The 19,248-nt window shown below is 41.9% G+C and overlaps 1 protein-coding gene across 1 annotated transcript; it reads left to right on the top strand.

Moving 5' to 3' along the window:
- The first annotated feature begins 907 nt into the window (after positions 1-907).
- On the top strand, positions 908-19,162 carry HSPA4 (heat shock protein family A (Hsp70) member 4). Its single transcript, XM_051631375.1, has 19 exons — positions 908-1,099; positions 5,157-5,214; positions 6,839-6,979; positions 7,658-7,780; positions 8,163-8,262; positions 8,671-8,804; positions 10,647-10,891; positions 11,286-11,362; positions 11,639-11,790; positions 12,757-12,863; positions 13,205-13,338; positions 13,774-13,955; positions 14,360-14,449; positions 14,969-15,121; positions 15,653-15,778; positions 16,506-16,613; positions 16,924-17,043; positions 17,452-17,613; positions 17,879-19,162. Exons 1-19 carry the CDS (start codon positions 993-995, stop codon positions 18,077-18,079), a joined length of 2,520 nt encoding a protein of 839 aa, XP_051487335.1. The 5' UTR covers positions 908-992; the 3' UTR covers positions 18,080-19,162.
- Positions 19,163-19,248: the final 86 nt, after the last annotated feature.

Here is a 19,248-nt window from a genome sequence, read left to right as displayed (position 1 = left end):
GATTAGAGCACAACTATACTGCAAATCCTACTGGATGTAAAGCAAATTTTATCAGTAGTCTCCCATGTTCTCAGAATTCCCACATGGAGAAAGGTTTAACGAGGACTGGATACTTCCACGCGTGCATATGGGTGGCTCAGATGTGGTGGCTTTATCCCTGCACCTTCTGCTTGGTTTTGCAGAGCAGGTCTAGGAAAAAAAAAAAAGTCAGTTGAACTACTTACTGCTGTAAAATCTGGCAGATGTATGAAGGTCGAATCCCTCACAGATGCTGTCGACAGGCCCTGTCAGTGTGTGTGGCAGGGCCTTGCAGCTACACCATCCTGCCTTCCAACCCGAACCAGCCTCTGGTGCCATCTACAAAGTATCATAAACTATCTATTTTATTTGTTTTTTTGCACTTGAGGCTGCTGAAATAGGAAAAAGGAACAACAGATTTCGTGGCCCTTTCAGGAAGGCAGAATCCTCCTCGGCGTGGTCACCCTGAACTGACAGGACACAAAATGACAACAACCTGACAGAGAAATAAAGCCACTCGGGGCGCTTTATGCGCTTTTCTGCAATAAAAACCCGTGTGCCGCTTCCAGAAATGGTGGGTTTTATTTTTTTCCCCTCACGGCACCTGCAGGCCCCATCCCTGCGGATCAGGCGCCATAGGGGGGGGGAATAATGAACAAAACGGCCTTTCTCTTGGCACCGAAAGCCTCAGACCCCAAAGGAAACAACACAAAAGCCTTGGCGGTGGGGCCCAGGCTTGGTTTTGTGGCATTTTTCTCCGATTCTTATAAAACAACGCAAGAAAAACAACGCACTGAGGAAGGCGGGGGGGTGGCTCCGCCATGGCCACCCCCCGCCCCGCGCCTGCGCAGTGGCGCCGGCGCCAGTCTCGCGAGACTTGCCCCTTTCCCTCCGCGGCGCTCGCCGGCCCGACGGGATCTTTCGAGAAGGGCCCGGCCCGCCCGAGGCCGCGCCCGCCGCTCGGCCCCGCCGCGATGTCGGTTGTGGGCATCGACTTGGGTTTCCAGAGCTGTTACGTGGCTGTGGCCCGCGCCGGCGGCATCGAGACCATCGCTAATGAGTACAGCGACCGCAGCACGCCGTGAGTGGGGCCGGGGCTGAGGCGCGGGGCCGGGAGCGCGGCTGTCGGGCCCGCTCCTGTCCCGCCGCGGGGCCGGGAGGGAGAAGCAGGTTTATTAAGGGCTTAAAGAAGGAATCGGTACCGGGCGGCGAACCTGGGGAGGTGCTGGCGTGACCCTCCGTGCTCCCTCCCTTCCCGTGCAGCATGGCCAGGCGGCTTCCCCGGGGCAAGGCGCTGCTTGTGTGACTAAAAGGACAGAGGTCCGGCAATACAGAAAAAGAGCCACCGTATCTTGCACTGCTGGAAGTAACAAAGCTTAATTTCCTATCAATTTACACACCGGGTTTTGACATACCCTGATACCATGAGGGTGGTGAGACCCTGGCCCAGGTTGCCCAGGGAAGCTGTGGCTGCCCCATCCCTGGCAGTGTTGAAGGGCAGGTTGGATGGGGCTTGGAGCAGCCTGGGCTGGTGGGAGGTGTCCCTGCCCATGCAGGGAGCTTGGAATGAGGTGGTTTTTAAGGTCCCTTCCAATCCAAACCAGTTTGTGATTCTGTGCTAGCATACCTGTTTATTCTCCCGCAGTTCAAGCCCTGTTTCCCTCAGTGCGCCCAAACTGCAGGTGAATGCTGAGCTGGTGCTTAGGTCTGTGCAAGCCCCTTGGCCTGACGTTGGGTCAGCACTTCAAAAAGCTTCTTAGCAGCCTTACCTTCAGCCTGTATTTCTTTATTCAGCAAGATACCTCAAAAACAATTGTGCTTGTTTTGAGGGTTTGGTCTATTAAACTTTCTCTTCAAGCCAGCTGCCAGATTAATGAGTTATGGGGCTGGGGAATTGGGATGTGAATGAGCAGGACATCTTTGGACATCTGCTCTCCCGAGGTGGGACTGACTAGCATAGCAATTTGCTGGCGAACTTGGTCTTGAAGCACGTTACATTTGACAGTGTTTACAAGTGTATTCTAAGTCAGCTTACATAAATAGGCCTCCCAACACATTTCTCAAGGAAACTATGCACTGCTTTATAGGAAACGGGCAATGAAGGAGAGGGAGAACTGGGATCAAACTCTTAAAAATGAATTACAAAAAATAAATGTGGAAAAGGAACTGCCACTGCATCAAACCGGGAGGGGAACTGTTTGGAAAGCTGTCTTGATGACCTTGCTTCTCATTAGACAATACCTCCACTCTGTTTGCCTGTTACTGTATCTAAGCAATGAATAAATGGAGAAGGACATTTTTAATTTGGTACATGTGCTAGAGTAACAACTAGTCTCCTCTAAGTGTTCCCACTAATGTGGAAGTTTAAAGGTTAGATGTACTAGGAAAGTATTTCAAAGCAGCTCACTAATAGTACTAGGCATCTGCTCCTCAGGGAGTTGAGGTTCTGCTTTTATATATGTGAGATGTGAAGGCATATGTCACTTCTTGAAGGAGACAAATTATACACAATATCCAGCACCAGCATCTCTCAGGAAATAATTCAGTTATGAAAGGCTGAAATGAACTTCAGAAAAAAATGAGCATAATGGAGTTTTTAGCAGGACTTAATCTCCAAATACTGTTCTGAGGGAATGCAGAAAGCCATTCTGTAAGCAAACACATCTATTAAAATAAATTATTAATTACTCTTAAGTATCTGTCTTGGAAACAGAAAATCTCATTTAAAAACTCAGTGTTTAGCATTTGTTTGTGGTGAGTTGTAGGGTAGTGGGGGGGAGGAAGTCGTGTGAGGTGTTATCATGGGTTTTCTCAGTAGTCAGCTCATGCTCAGGTTAAATACTATTTTATGTTGTCTGTGCTGACATCCAGGTTTTGGGAAGGTTTAGCAAATAGGTGTTATTGTAAAGATTTGTATTAGTAATTTAAATCCTGCTGGACACATTGTACTTGCTGGTGGTGCAGGTGACATTCACACTGAATCTGCTTTCAGCTCTGCACTGGGATTCTTCCAGAATCCTGTAACTGTACCTTGTCTGTCCAAAAGCAGTGCAAAACATGTTTGTCTCTTGACTATGATATTCTTAAAGTGGAAAAGTTGTAGAGAGAAGGCTAGGAAAAAGTGAGAGGAAAACAATTTAAGGTGGTTTCATTATCTAGGTAAGGATAAAGGGCCTTGGACTGAGTGAAGCAGTTGTAAGGGATCTTGGGCAGCTGGTGCTGATGCTCAGCGTGGAGGAAATGCTAGGGGCCAGGACTGCTTCCAGGGAAGTGAAAGCAGGTGGGAGGTTCAGGCTGAAGTGTGAAGTAGTGCCTGCAGTGTGCTAAGGAGGCTCAGAGCTCTGAGGTTGCTTCATTTAGACCTCTGATGACCTTTGCTGTGATTATGCTGTGGTTATTCCCCTTCAGTAAATCATGTAATAGCATTTGTATTTAGTAAGTTAACCCTGTCTGCTGTGGTGAGCTGAGCTGGGGAATGAGACTGGCTGAAAAATCTTTCTTCCCTCCCCGTGCACCCCTGCACTGGGTCCCCAAGGCTCGGTTGGGAGCCAGGCTTAACTTGGGAGGAGGGCTGGGAAGGAGCAGAGTAGAACCATTTCATCTGTCCAACTGCAGCTCCTTGGAGAAGTGTGCTTGTTATTGTAAAGCCAAGTGTGTTTAAGAAGAATTGATGCACTTACGGTTTTTATCCCCAGGGTGTAATACAGGACCGTGTATTTTTTTTTATTGCTGTGCTGTATCCTTCTGTTGAGACATACTTCTGCCTTGAGGCTTTAGTCTGGCAGGTCTAAAGGGTTCTATAATCAGTGGATTTGTAGTGACTGGGGACTGATGGCTTGTGAGTTTAGCAGTGAAGTAGCTGGATAGCTTTTTTTTTTTTTCTTTGGCCAGGAGAAAAGCAACAATTTGTGTCTTAATTCCTTTCTGGAGACCAGAGTAAATTAATAACTAGCTTCTTGCCCAGGGCTCATTATGTTTTTAGCTGTATGCTCTGCAGCTCCTGTTCCCTTCGTAAGGGCCTAAGGGGCTGCATCACACAGAACTTCCTCACTCTTTGCTCAGGAGTCCCTTGTTTCAAATAATAACAGGTTCATTCAGAAATGGTGATTCTGTTGCAATATATGCTTTAGGGTGGATCTTGTTTCATTTGTTAAGTTATTAATAAATTGGAGGAAGATATAAAACCAATGCAGTTGTATCACTCTAGTCTTCAATTGTGTTTGGAAGACCAGTTCTAAACGTCAGGCTGGGCTGGGATTTGTGTCTTGTGGCAGCCCTAAGGTATAGCCCTGCTGTAGGGCAGCTCCTTAGAGAACAGATCATGGTGCTCTCAGTAGGTTGTGCGATCTGCTTTACTAACAGCATTTTTCCCCCCCCCCCAAGAAGTTTACCTCAATGGTATGGGGAACTTGGATTAGGGGGCTGGATTTAATTTTGTTAGGGCTTCTACAATTTGTTAAATGTGTAAATCAAGAGGCTTAACAGGGCTGGCAATTGTTTCCAAAAGGAGGTTTTTAAAAATTCTTTATTTTTCAGAACTGTAAGCTGCACATGGTAGTTTAAAGTATGATTTTTATGTTCTGTAGTCTGCCTTATTTCAGTGAGTACAGATGAAACTCATGGACACCAACTTTTCTCTGCAGGTTTTGTTTTCCTGCTCGTGAAGGGTTTGCTTTAAAACTGAAAAGCTTAGTTAGCATTTGGTACAGACATGAAGGAATGAGTTTCTTAATATTCAGTTTACCTCAGGTATTTCTTCTGAAAGGCTGAATGTTTCTTGAGTTATTAACGAACAGTTTCCCTTTGAGTGGCTTATGTATGTTATTGAGATAAAGAGTGTCTATTCAATCATAGCTTAGGTGTAAAACTTGAAGTAGCATGAATGAATCTGGGTTTAGTGGTGTTCTGCAGTGAGGAGTGTTGCTGTTTTAGCTGAACTTAGAATGCCCATTTCTCTCTGGAATTCACAGAACATTCTATGCATACCTTGCAGTGAGTAACCAGCTTCCTTAATGGACCAATTACGGTTTAAAATAACCTTAGTCTAATTAATATTAATCAACACTTTTAAACAAAAAAAAACACAGCACAGTTCTACCAATCACTTCCTAACTGGAAAATTTTCTCCTCCATTATAGATCATGTATATCCTTTGGACCTAAGAATCGCTCGATTGGGGCTGCAGCTAAAAGCCAGGTGAGCTTTACATAGTTTGGGTAAAAGAACTTTAATTAAAACAAATCAGATGAATAGAATGTATTTTAATCAGTGAAGATTAACCGATATCTCTGAGCTGGCTTCCTACTGTCTCCATAACTGTAATGAACAGCTGAGCTTAATTCAGCTGTTGAGCACGTAATGCTGCTTTCTCATCTTGGATGGAAATCTAAGGGTTGATAGTTATGCATAATTAAAAGTACAAAACTAAGAAGTTCTATTAAATACTGAATATTTTTTTTAGGTTGCAAATGTAAATTCCACAGCTAAGCAGTAGTATTTCTTCTTACCTTAGCTCGTTCCACATATTGTACTCTATGATAGCTTTTAGTTATGTGGCCACATTCTGTAGAATTCTATTAAATGCATAATTTTGCCAGAAAGGGGATGTACTTGAGTGTAAATATATATTGCTTTCTTGACTCTCTTGTCATTACAATATAAATATCTGTCTTGGGTGTTCTTGCTTGTACTTTTGAGTTTCTGTTGGTGTAGGTAGGTATCTGTGATGTAAGGAATGGAAAAAGTTGTTCTGGTTTATCTTGCTCAAGACATTTGGGTCCTGCTGTATCACACCTTGTGTTGCTTTGAAGCCCCTATAAAACATGATTGTTTTTGAAGTCCTCTACAGGAAGTGACTATTCAAACACTTGGTTTTTCTTAGCCTAAAATACCTAGAGATGTGTGAAGATGCGTTGTCTAGAATACAAAAATGACTGGACACAACCATGTTATTCAAGAACAGAAGAACTGTACTAAAAACTAAATACAGATGTTTTTCTGGAATTGAGTGTCTGCTTAGCTTAAAGAAATTCATTGGTACAGAGATCCAGTAGAGATGAGGTATGTCCTGCAGAAACTAAACTTACAGAAAATCAAAACCAGATTACTTAGGAAATAGGAGCTTGACTGAAATGGAGTCACAGGTAAATGCTACATGGTACAGTGCTTGTCTGCTCTGTCAGTTACTGTGCTTTTCTTGGTATCTGTCTTGCTCTAATGAAAGAATTAAACAAGTTGACTTCCATCATGTGAAAACAAGGTATCATGTTTTTCCACTTCTCCATTTGCACTGCTGTTAATACAATACAAGCTACCTTTTGTCAGTTAAACCAAGCTGACAGTATCAACTTGGGGCCCTCCTGAGTGTTCAAGCTTCATGATGAGGTCTTTGAGCTGTTCTGTGAGAGTCTCTCTGAATGGACCTGAACTGGAGTTTACATCAGTGTGTTTGTTATCTTTGCCAAATCACTGGCTACAACGCAGTGGAAAGGTGGGGTGACAGGAAACAACACATGGGAAAGATACTTTGCTAAAATGTTTAAGGATCTGAAGGATCTTTTTAAAGATTCACACTCTGAGACTCAAGTGCCTTTTTCATCAGTTTTTGGTAAATCTTGGCTCATTTTTCTCACATACATGTTATTTCCTGTAGGGTACCTGAGCAGTCAGAGGGAAGTTGCCTTCTAGCAACTGACCTGATACTGCTAAGACACAAGTTACAAAAATGTTCTGGCAAGAGAAGCATGAGAACAAAACTGTCTTCTGTTTGAAATTCAGGTGTTCCCCTGACACATTGTATTAAAGATTTCTTTTCCTCTAGGTTATTTCAAATGCAAAGAATACAGTACAAAGTTTTAAAAGATTTCATGGTCGTGCATTCTCAGATCCCTTTGTTCAAGCTGAAAAAGCAAGCCTTGCCTATGAACTTGTCCAGCTGCCAACAGGCTCAACTGGCATCAAGGTAAGTCTGGCATCTTTGAAAAAGAGCCAGAGGAGAAAAACTGATGAAGTTTCCTTTTATCTCTTTATTTTGAATCTGCTTGCTGCAGTTACTGTTGTCTTGTGAACTGAAAGTCTTAAATAGGGAATAAAGGACTAATAATTTAGATGAGCTCTCTAGGCACTGGGTGAGACTGATTTACAGTTACACAATTTCTCTGCCTTGTAAAGCCAGTCCCTCACAAGCTGTTTCAGCAGTGCTTTTTTCCTTCCCTCCATGGTGAATTTGGAAGGCAAGCTGCTTGGCCATTGTGCTTTTTTAGCTGCTGTCCAGATACTGCAAGGGTGTAAGATGTAAGCTTAGTGCTTGAGGTAATGAGAACAGTTTCTTTTTCAACAGTGGTTGAACTGATTTGGAGTTTTAGCAGTAACAAATTTACTTACTCCAAAACTGTAGGGAGGAAGGCATCCTGGGCACTCTCTAGCATTTGGGCTTCAAGAAAAAAAAAAATTATGCCCAGAGCAGCTGTGTGTGTATTCTGAAGTGTGCATTCCAGTGTTTGTGTTACTGCTGTGCACAAGCTAACCTGTCAGAAGGCTGTTCAGAGTTAGTAAAGATTGTTATGCATTTGTTCCTTATGTTTATAGCTCATGATTTTTACTGGAGTGTAATAGATGTGTGCACAATTTTTGTTTGAAGGCCATGTATATGGAAGAAGAAAGAAACTTTACTATTGAGCAGGTGACAGGAATGCTCCTCACCAAACTGAAGGAGACTGCTGAGAATGCGCTCAAGAAGCCTGTGGTTGACTGTGTTGTTTCTGTAAGTATGTGATGGCAAATAACCTTACGTATTTGGTTGGTATCATGAACTGAAAAGATGGCAGCATTGAATTGCCCATTGAACTTGAATATTCAGGTATTTGCCTTTCCAGTTTAAAAGTGATTCTTGCATCTCTTCTTCAAAGCTAGACTTACTTAGTTCTTTGCTCCTAAAATGAGTGGCTTGTGAGAGGGAATGGAAAAAGGTTCACTAAAAGTAACTTTGTCTTAGTATAATGTGTTTTTTTTATTGCAACTGAAGTAAACATGAAATTTGAAAGGTGCCTCAGCTGTTTTCTGCTGAGACTCTAGACAGCCTTCTTGTAACTTTGCTGAAGATGGCTCTTCTAAATGTTAATATTAGCTGTCTGATCTCCTTGCAGGTTCCCTGTTTCTACACAGATGCAGAAAGGAGGTCTGTGATGGATGCCACACAGATTGCTGGTCTCAACTGTCTGAAGCTAATAAATGAAACAACTGCAGGTAATACCTTCCTTTCTCTCCCTCACTTAATATTTTATTTTTATTATATAAAAGAGCTCTTAATTTACCACTGATCCTTGCTCTCTGGAATTACTGTTGGGTTTGTAAACTTGAAGTAGATTAGATGCGATAAAGTTTCTTAAGCTCTGGTCTGTTTTTTCATCACTTTACGGAGGCATAAAGATATCTCTTAAATGTCAGTTTTAATGCAGCTGCTGGGAGGGGCTGATGCTGTTTAATGTTCTTTTATGTTCCTTTAGCACTGGGATTTTTGTCTTAACAAGAGACCTACTTCTGTAGCTTGAAAGTCAGATGCAACGCTAATGCTGTTTACTGATATACCGTAGATTTCTGAAGGAATTACAGAACTGAATGTCCTGACTATACTCTTGACTCTTCTTTCTGTAGTTGCCCTGGCATATGGAATCTATAAGCAAGACCTGCCTGCCTTGGAAGAGAAGCCACGGAATGTTGTTTTTGTGGATATGGGGCATTCTGCATATCAAGTTTCTGTTTGTGCATTCAACAAAGGAAAACTAAAAGTAAGCAATCTGTTCTGCATCCATTTTAATTACCAGTAGAAATGTTCATCAGTACCTCACTGGCCTGTCACAGGCAAGGCTGCCTGTCTTTACATGAGCAGATCCAGGCAGCTCAATTCATATTCTAAAATTGCACTTTTGTCTGGAGTTAAAAGTAGGGCAGGGACCTAGAGAGCTGCTGAGTGATATGTGGAGGAAGCAAACATCAGCAGACCTTGGCAAAGAATGAAAACCTGGAATAAATGGTCTGTTCATAAATTACCATATCTGACTGAGTGCTGCTTCCAAAAAGTACTGGAGTTCAGTCATGAGATCGAGCATTAGAACAGGAATTCCTAGAATGGTGTAAGTGACAGTCTTTCACAAGCACCACAGCAACTGTCAAAGAGTAAAAGCTTCTAAATTACTTGATGGAAGCCAAGCAGGTTACATTGTACTGCTAAGTGTAAGTTGCTAAAATGCTGCTATTTTCCAGCGAGTACTCATACTTCCTAGCTGGCTCTTTTCAGATTACAGTCTGGATTTTTGCAGTTCTGATAACTGTAATTGGCTAGAGAAACAAACACCAATTTTAAAGCATGGAGTAGTGAAATGAAGACAAGGCAAGAGTTCTGAAAACATTAGTTTTCCTCTTGTGAGGAAAAATCACCTACTTTGCTTCTCTCAGACTTGCCTTTTCAACTGTGAAACCATGCAAGGGGTGCTTTTGAGTGCAGCACAGAGCTGGACAGCAAGGGAGTTAAAACAGTGCAGAGACCAAACCTAGTCTGAAGAGTATTGAGAATAATGTGATAGTTTTATGAATTCCTGTTCCTAAAGAAAATAATTAAGTTCACAATATGGTTAAGGAGTAGAATCAGCTAAGATGGATGGTCTGCAAATGTTCTTTGCAGATAATTCCTTCATCAAAAATTAGCACCTATTTGCAAGAGTTAATAACATTTATTCTCTGCCTGTTTTATTTTTAGCTGGGTGTAAGTATGTTCCACCCTTATGAGGCATCAAATATTAAACTGGGAGATGATTCAAACTGACAGTGGCTAAGCAGAACTTGGAAACTCTGGTCTGCTTGCTGTACAAGCTGCTGAACAGATTGTGCTCCTAAGCCTTGCCTTGTCTTCCTACATTTCTTTTAAAAGTTGCCACCTCATTACAGGAAGGCTGAGTGCCCAAGGCTGCTTTTCAGCTTTTGGGAGAGCATCTGTTTCTTTTTTTCCTGCAGCTTGTCACTCCTGTCTGTATGTGCTGTAATTCTTGTGAGAATGACCATTCACAAAGAGGTTTAACACTTGTGTTGCTGCTAGAATTTGTCCATGGTAATGGTGGTTATTTCTCCCACAGTGCTTTGAACATATCTAATATCAGCTACAAAAGGCATAGGATAATAATGGTTTAGACTTGCTTGGCTTTTAAAAAAAATATCAAAACCAAACAACATCACTTAGGATGTGTATAATTATTACTGCAATTGGAATCCACACGAACTATCAGATGTTAATGATGCATTTGCTACTTAAATTGCTGTGAAACGGAAGAGAATAGCTCAGTTCTTGCCTGCAGTGTCCGTGGATATAGGAGGTGGCTTTATTGTTTGGGATAGGCTGGACTTGCAGATGAGGCTCTCAGAAAAGAAACTCCTTGGGGATGAAAATTAACTGTACTGGGTTTTTTCTCTTGGGGCTGCACTAGGATAATTCTTCCTCCATAGAAATGTCGTGGTACTTGCTTTCATTTGAAGTTGCATTATCTTTGAAGCAGAAATGCTTTGACATTAACTGCTAATTAGCTCACTCAAGTAATCACAAATTGTACTACTAGTGAAGAGTTCAATTTTTTTTTAAGGTTCTTGCTACATCCTTTGATACAACACTTGGAGGCAGGAAGTTTGATGAGGTGTTAGTTGAATACTTCTGTGAAGAGTTTGGCAAGAAATACAAACTGGACATCAAGTCAAAGATTCGTGCATTGTTGAGGCTATACCAGGAGTGTGAAAAACTGAAAAAACTGATGAGTGCCAATGCCTCTGACCTCCCCATGAACATAGAGTGCTTCATGAATGACATAGATGTCTCTGGGACAATGAACAGGTAAGACTGTTGCTTCTGCAGAGGTGAGCTGTAGAGTGCCTTTCATTTGAGCTGCTTCAGGCAGGAAAGGAACTTGGAATAAAGTGTCAGTGCTTAGGCCTGAGGGAGGTGGGAAGTGTATGCAGGGATGCTGCTCAAAGTGATAATGTTCGGAGACTGGTCCATGGCCTCAAGTTAGGAAGGAGGGCTTGGAATGTTGCAAATGTGCCTAGATTACTAGAACCAAGTTTGTCTGGGAGAAGATACTAAATAAGTACAAAACTAGGGCTGGGGCAGAGAAGACCCTGCAGGATGTAGTTAAAATGACACTCTTTCCATTTTGGCATCCTGTTGCTTTTGCAGTCTTAACTTGCTTGTGGTTTGCTATAGCTTTATTTCTGGCTTCTCCCAACAGAAGCAAATTTTTGGAGATGTGTGATGACCTCCTGGCAAGAGTGGAGCCACCCCTCCGCAGTGTGCTGGAGCAGGCCAGTAAGTGTGTCTGTGTTCTGTGTGCTGGAGGGGACATCCCTGGTGCACACTTCCCTTGGCAGAACTTGAACTGGTGGATTAAGCACAGCTTAGCAGTTAGAAGCTTTTTAAAACTCTTCATACAAGCTAAGCTCTGAAATGCTTGCTGCTTAGAAGCTTGGAGAGCAGGTTTAAAATAATGGTTGTTCTAGTAAAACTTCTAGTTTACAATGTCAGGTTGTTAGTATAAACCAGAAACATGTAATCTGTTAAAGCTAATATCTGACTCCTTTCTAGAGTTAAAGAAGGAGGATATTTATGCAGTAGAGATAGTTGGTGGTACCACAAGAATCCCTGCTGTAAAAGAGAAGATCAGTAAATTTTTTGGCAAAGAAGTCAGCACGACTTTGAATGCAGATGAGGCCGTTGCACGAGGTTGTGCCCTGCAGGTAAAAAGTGCTATTTGTTTAAACTGTGAGTGTGTTTATTGAAATCTGCAACTACTTGAGGCAGAGTCCACAAGTAACATGAAAGATACTTCATGTGTATCATAGAATGGATTCAAATAAGCTTCAGGAAAACACTTGCAGGAATGAGAAGAGTTGCATGAAGTGATTCCTTTGTGCTCTTTGAAGCTGGATCAGTTGGCTCATTCAAGTGGAACACATACTCTGCTGCTGTGCCTGGAAACTGGGACTGAGCTCCTGGAATGATGTTTTCCCCTCCAGGCTCTTCTCAGGCCTACATTAAACAAGGGGAAAACTTTTAATTTTTTTTTTTCAGCAGTACTGATAGACTTATGATATGACAACTGCTTAATAACATGGATGGAAATGAAAGCTTGAGTTGTTGCTGATGGAAATCTGTGTCCTGAGCTGGGGTTAGGCACTGCTGAATGGCTTAAGCACTGGTAAATACTCTAGTTATTGGTGCTCCCATCTCTTGAATGCACCTTAATTTTGCTCTGTTACCTAATTCCTCCCTTCAAGTGTTTACTGTGTGTCTACAGCTGCCTCATCAGTGGTGTGAACTAGCTACTGGAGTCTGCTGAAAAAGAGAATTTTGTGTTAGGATGTGCAAAGAGCCTGGTGCTGTGTCACTCTGAGGAGTAACGTAGAGGTTTTTTGCTTTCCTACGTTCAGTAGCCCAACCATAGCAAACAGAACAACAGGGTGACTCTGAAATCAAACGCTGTGTATTTTCACTTCCAGAGTGAGCAGATTGTCACAGCTTCCTGAAAAGGAAGGGCACACATGAGCTTCCAGTGCTTGTTACACAGGTCCCAAGTCCATCAGTATTAGTCTCCCTTAGCCTAGAGTAAATGTACATACTAAGCAGCATAAATACCTAATTGCTGAGTTAAAGTACCATTCACCTGATGTTTGAATGGCTGATGTGGCTCTTTGCTGTTCCAGTGTGCTATCCTGTCCCCAGCATTCAAAGTGAGAGAGTTTTCTATCACAGATGTGATTCTCTATCCTATTTCTTTGCGATGGAATTCACCAGCAGAGGATGGGCTAAGGTAAAAAAAAGTTAAATCTTCTTGCATGATTACTTACAGCTTAAATCTTAACTGGTGACAGCTAGGGTAAATAGCACTTTTAAAGTAGGGCCCATTTAACAATTCAAATGTTGATACTTTCTCTGAAGTTAATGGTAGTAGAGAACAAAACCAAGGGTGGATGACAGTTTAGCACTTCCTCCATGGCTGTCAGTCTTATGATAACCTAAAAGGTTGGGAGACACTCTTCTCACTTAAAGAAGATTTTCCTTAAGGTACAAGAGTATCTAGCAAACTCTTCCTAGCTTTATCAGCTGCATAATCCCACATATTGGACAAGTGCTTTCTTTTTTTTTTTACAGTGACTGTGAGGTCTTTCCCAAGAACCATCCGGCTCCATTTTCCAAGGTCCTCACATTCTACAGGAAGGAACCTTTTACCCTTGAGGCATACTACAGTTCTCCCAAGGAGCTGCCTTACCCAGATCCTGCTATAGGTGAAGACCATTCTGTAGCTTTAAACTTGTATTAGTCTTGTACATGTTTTGGGACTTCTGTCTATGTAATCTGGGAAGTGCAACCTGTTACAAATGCTTTAGATTTTCAGTCATGGATCTACAGTAAAATGAGTGGAGTAACATGAAGTTGATGGACAAACAGACTAAATAAGAGCATGTGAATATTGGAGCAAACCTGAAGGGGCCATACTTAGTCCATACAAGTAGCACCAGCTTTTGCAACACACTGTAGGGGATTTCTGACAGCTGTGTATCCTAGCACTGCTGAAAAAATTGAGTGGTTTGACTTAAGTAGGATTTGATATCCTCTGAGCACTTTGCAGTGATCTGTTGTTAGCAACAGTCAGGTTTAACTTTGCATTCAGTGATTAAGTTAATCAAATGGTATGTTTTTTTCTTTCTGGGATTGTTTAGCTCACTTCTTGGTTCAGAAGGTCACTCCTCAAACAGATGGATCCAGTTCAAAAGTGAAAGTCAAAGTTAGAGTAAATATCCATGGTATCTTCAGTGTTTCAAGTGCATCTTTAGTGGAGGTTCATAAATCTGATGAGAATGAAGAGCCTATGGAAACAGATCAGCATGCAAAAGAGGAAGAGGTAATAGACTTAATTGCTGTTACCTGCTTAGAAAACTGCTTTTATGATGAAGCACAATTGGCCAAATTCTGGGGAGCCTCTAAGAGTTGTATGAGGTTTGAGTGGACATGTCCAGCAACTGAAATAAGATGTGATAAAAGTACTAATTTGAAGTATGTTGTGCCAGTGACAGATCTCTTGAAACCAGGACTGTGAGACATGGTTAAATTCTTAATCAATCTGGGAGTGAGCTGCTAATTGCCTAAGCAAAGACTGGAAGCTTATAATTAGTCTCAAGACTACTTCAGTTTTCATTCAGTTTCTTTTACCTAAAGAGGATTAGATATAAGTGATCAGTGTAAGAACTGAAGCAATGATCTGCATATGCTTTGTTTAACGTGTCAAACTGGATCTCTGAATTACAGAAGATGCAAGTAGACCAGGAAGAGCAACAAAAGACTGAAGAACAGCAGCAACCTCAACCTGAAAACAAGGCAGAGTCTGAAGAAATGGAGGTAAAATTAATGTTTGAGACTTCTCTTTTTCTACAGGAAACTTCTGGAAGATTCCTGAGAACATGGAGTGTGTGAGCTTACCTGCTGCCTTTGTCATGGCTCTGGAAGCTGAGCTTTTATTTGAGCATATTGGTAGTCCCTATTGTGATGAAAGCTTTAGAAGTACATAAATGGCATGGATAATTGCAGACCTGTCAAGTGACCTGGTACTGATAAAATGGGTGAACTCTCCTGTTGATGGAAGAAATAATAGTTTCGTTTTCAATGACTTAAATACTAAAAGGGTGTTACCCTGTAAGCAGGGTCACCCCAGGGCTGCAGTCAGTGTGCCCTGAAAAGGTCAGTGATTGGATTCATTGTCTCTGACTTCAACAGCTGAAGTGTCAGAACAGCACACGCTTTGTAGCTCTGATGTTGAGGTGCATTAACTCAGTAATACTTTTTCTATTATGTCTTGAATTCTCAGCTTGAACTGACTGGTGATGCTGTTTTTACCTTGAATGTATCTCTTTATTATAGACCTCTCAGGCTGACTCAAAAGACAAGAAAGTGGATCAACCTCCTCAAGCCAAGAAGGCTAAAGTAAAGACTACTACTGTGGACCTGCCCATTGAGAACCAGTTGGTGTGGCAGATAGGGAAGGATATGCTGAACTTACTCATTGAGAATGAGGTAAACTCTTGCTTGACCAAGCCAAAAATGTCACTGGTTGATCTCCAGAAACTTTGCTGTTCATTAAAACATGGCTAAGGGTGATCAAGAGAAGATTAAAAGGAAAAAAAAGTGTGTTTTTCTGAGGTGAACTGCCCCAGGAAGCCAAAATATATTATTCCTGTTAAGTGAATGCTGGAACTCTTCCTGAAGAGTTTCCCTGCAGGAAAGCTAGTTTACAGGGTGATTTCTTTTTTTCCGAAATCAGCTGCAGTTGCAAGGTACCCAGTGGCTGCTACCGTTGGGGTGAAGGTTCTTCAAGCAGAACAAGATTGTTCTGTACTGGTTTGGATAAACCACCAAAACTGAAATCAGCTTTTACCCATGTGCTGTGTTTCAGAACAGTTCCATAAACCACACTTAAGCCTTTGCTAACAAGGTGTCCTGGCAATAGATGTATTTAATACATGTGAACCTATGAAGTACTAAATGTATTAACTGTTATGTAAATAAGTAGCTTTTTAGCTGACTGATTTGACAACTTGTTCACAGGGTAAAATGATAATGCAGGACAAGCTGGAGAAAGAGAGGAATGATGCCAAGAATGCAGTGGAAGAATATGTGTATGATATGAGAGATAAACTCTGCAGTATTTATGAGAAATTCGTTAGTGAAGATGTGAGTATTTCTGGCTTGATTGTCTTGAGATGTATCTCATTGCAAAGAACAGTTGTATTTACTAACCTTCGACTGTATCATATTTTGTGTTTCCTTAGACTGTGTTTTCAGACTACAAATTTGGAGAAATAGCTTTTAACCTTTCTAGCTATGAAGAGAACCTACTAAATGTGGCCCAAGTACAAGCAGATGGTACCCAGGGTATATTGGGTGTTGTTTCCCAAAGCAGTTGCAGCAATTAAGATACTTGCAGAGCACGTGTTTTCAGACTGAAGCAGACTAGGAGCACTTTTACAGTGACTTTTAAGGCAACCTATTCTGTTTTGGTTCTTTGTCAGTATTTAGGATTAATTTAAGATTTAAAAAAAAGAAAAAAAAAAAGAATAATTCTACTTAGGAACATAATAGGTGGAATTATTGTGACTAAATGTGGGCACCTGTGTCTGAGCACGTCACCTGAAAATCCCTTGGTATTATTAATTAGCTTTCCCTGGTGTACTAAAGGAGCTTGATGCATAATTAATATAATTGTAGGTTAGATGACTGCGTTAGTCAGGTGAATTACTCCAAACTCCTGATCAGATCTCCACTGATGATAATGGGGGCCTTGCCAGCAAGTGTCTGCACGTTCTAAAAATGTAACCCTTGCAGAAAGGTTCCAGGTATCATGTAGTTCTGCCATCCAGCAGAACTGTCTCACCTGCCTGTCTTATATGTGTTGCCTCAGGATCGTAACAGTTTCACTCTGAAGCTGGAAGATACAGAAAACTGGCTTTATGAAGATGGGGAAGACCAACCCAAACAAATTTACATTGATAAATTGACAGAATTGAAGGTAAACGGTTCTTATGTTCCCATTGGAACTTACTGGATCTAGAGAGCTTTGTTCACTTAGGGAGCTGCCTCAGGTCTGCTGGTTCAGAGGTGAGCACTGGTGACAAACCATGTCATTTGCTTATTACGTGTATGAGAAGCAGATCTCAATAGATCTGAAACCAAACAGGGTTGAAGGAGACTCAGTCCTGTAAGTGGAGAGAAGAGTAGAAGTTCTGAGGAGTTCAGAAATGCTGATGTACCCTGTTAAATCTTGCAGGACCATACTGTGGTGCTGCATAGTTGTTGATATCTGTTGAACTTTGTTTCAGACTCTGGGTCAACCTATTCAGGCAAGATTTCAAGAATCGGAGGAAAGACCAAAAGCATTTGAGGACTTAGGGAAGCAAATTCAACAGTACATGAAAACTGTCCAGGCATTCAAAGCGAAGGTATTTCCATACTTTTATTTCTTCCAAATGTAAGGAAGTGGTACAAATCTTGTCTGAATTTTAAGGAAGCTCCTGTAAGCAAAAAGCTGGTGCAACCTCCTGGTTGCCTTCTGAGCTCTTGATGTTTGTTTGTCATATTTTCAGGGGTGGGTGTTGGCTTGAAAATCTGACCATCTGTTTTTAATCAGGTGCTGACTTCCTCATGGAAGGAAAATGGCAGCAGCAGTAGGACTTCAGCTGTCTGGGTAGAGCTGTGGGTCATCAGCCTAATTGCTCTGCTAACTAGAATGGCTTTTTGGTTAAGTGGTTTTTCTAGTATTTTGAAGCTAAAAGTTTGAAGAAATAAGCATTAAATTTAGATATTAAAAACAAATATTTGCACAGCTATTACTAATTTGGCTGTTTCAGGATGAACAGTATGACCATCTAGATGAAGCAGATGTAGCAAAGGTGGAGAAGAGTGCAAATGAAGCTATGGAGTGGATGAACAATAAACTTAATCTTCAGAACAAGAGAAGTCTTACTTTGGACCCGGTTATAAAAGCTAAAGAGATACAAGCTAAAACAAAAGTAAGTCTTGCTACATAATTCCAAGTTTCCATCAGTCTTTCTAGTTTCTTGGACTAGTTGGTTGTGCTCAGAGGAAAACTCTGAGGTGAGAAATCTGTCACAGAAGGACAGTGGTTGGGTAGTCACCTGTCAGATGTGGTGGGCAGCATCAGCCCTCTGCTTGAACATCCATCTGGTGGTGCCAAAAGCTCATTTCAGCAGCAGGTTGAAGTACACCTGTTGGTAGACAAAAGCATCTCCTGACTGTTTTATTTGTGTTTTCTAGGAATTGGCAAATATTTGTAATCCTATAGTCACAAAACCCAAACCCAAAGTGGAACTCCCAAAGGAGGAGCAGAAACCAGCGGAACCCAACGGACCAGTGGAGGGACAGGGAGATGCCAATGGGGGGTCCCAGGGGGCTGAGCAGGGCCCTGCTGCCCCCACTGCCCCTGAGAAGAAGCTTCCTGAAATGGACATTGACTGAACTGCACCACTTGTTTATACTATTGCAAACTGCAATAAAGCTTTAAGTTGTCAACTTTGTACGTTCTGAATACAAATGGAAGCAAGTTGAATACCACAGCACTCTGAGAAACTTTTGGAGAGGTTTGGTGAATGCATCAAGTCAGAACACTTAGGTAGCTAACTACTCAAATAAGCAGTATTTCTTGCCATTATGACTATGTTTAGAAGTTTTGGTATTCTTACTAGGCCTACAGGACCAGCCATAAGCTTGTTCTCCATTTCTGATGTCCACAGTGAGTCAATTTTATTTTAAAGTAGTGAGACATCAGCCTCTGAAGTTGTTAGTTCACTTTCTCTCCTGAATTACAGCAACAACCTTTAGATGAAGTGCCCGTTAACACTAGGACTGCAAGAAGATCACGGGGAGAGGGGTTCTGACAGCCTGAAGCATAGACTTCCCTTTGCTCATGCTACTCTAGCCCTTGTTTTAGTGTTAACGCTGCTCTAGGTTTGTTTTGATTTGCACTTGAAGAGTTCATGGTTACACAAGGGTGGGAGAGGTAGGTGGAAGCACTAAACCTCTGTTCTGCAGCTGGTGCCCTCACCTGGTGCCTGCTCAGCCTGGGCTCTGGTTCCTGTACCCAGGGTGTAGCACAGACAGCAGCTCTACCCTTCAGGTCAGACTGTTGATGTGCCCTTAGGCAGGGGTGTGTGTTCCTGGCAAACTCACTGGCTGATCAGACCATCTGAACTTCTCTCTTGTTAAATTAACTGCTTGTAGAAGGAATGAATACTTGTATTTCAGCTGCCTACACAGCTAGTCCATCCTGACTTGTTCCTAACTTTCTGAAGGGGGTATGCTTGCTTCTACGAGGCCTTCATTTGGAATGCTTGGGTTTTTGTTCTGGTTTGGTTTTTTTTCCCCAGGAAAAGAAAGACCTGACTGATTTGGCTTTTTTTTTTTTCTATGAGCTTTATACAATTATTTGCTTCTAGTACTGATTGTCATTAAACTTGCAAACATTAATTTTTATGTGTTAAAAATCCAAAGCTGAAACACCCGTTCAGCTGCTGCAAGAAATAAATGCACTGGATTCTCCTGGCTCGCCTCCTCCCGCTGTTGATTGCGATAGGGAAAGGGTGGCGGGGGGGGTGGGAGGGCTGCGTCCTTCCCTGCCGCGCCCTGCA

Source organism: Apus apus, chromosome 13, assembly GCF_020740795.1.
Source record: "Apus apus isolate bApuApu2 chromosome 13, bApuApu2.pri.cur, whole genome shotgun sequence".
Lineage (NCBI taxonomy): Eukaryota > Metazoa > Chordata > Aves > Apodiformes > Apodidae > Apus > Apus apus.
The sequence above is the reverse complement of the archived record's forward strand: the minus strand, read 5'-3'. Positions and strand labels throughout refer to the sequence as shown.

Coding starts and splice junctions, on each gene's coding strand:
- HSPA4 (XM_051631375.1), top strand. CDS start 993: ATGTCGGTTGTGGGCATCGACTTGGGTTTCCAGAGCTGTTACGTGGCT. Junction 7,781..8,162: donor TGGTTGACTGTGTTGTTTCT/GTAAGTATGTGA, acceptor ATCTCCTTGCAG/GTTCCCTGTTTCTACACAGA. Junction 8,805..10,646: donor TCAACAAAGGAAAACTAAAA/GTAAGCAATCTG, acceptor TTTTTTTTTAAG/GTTCTTGCTACATCCTTTGA.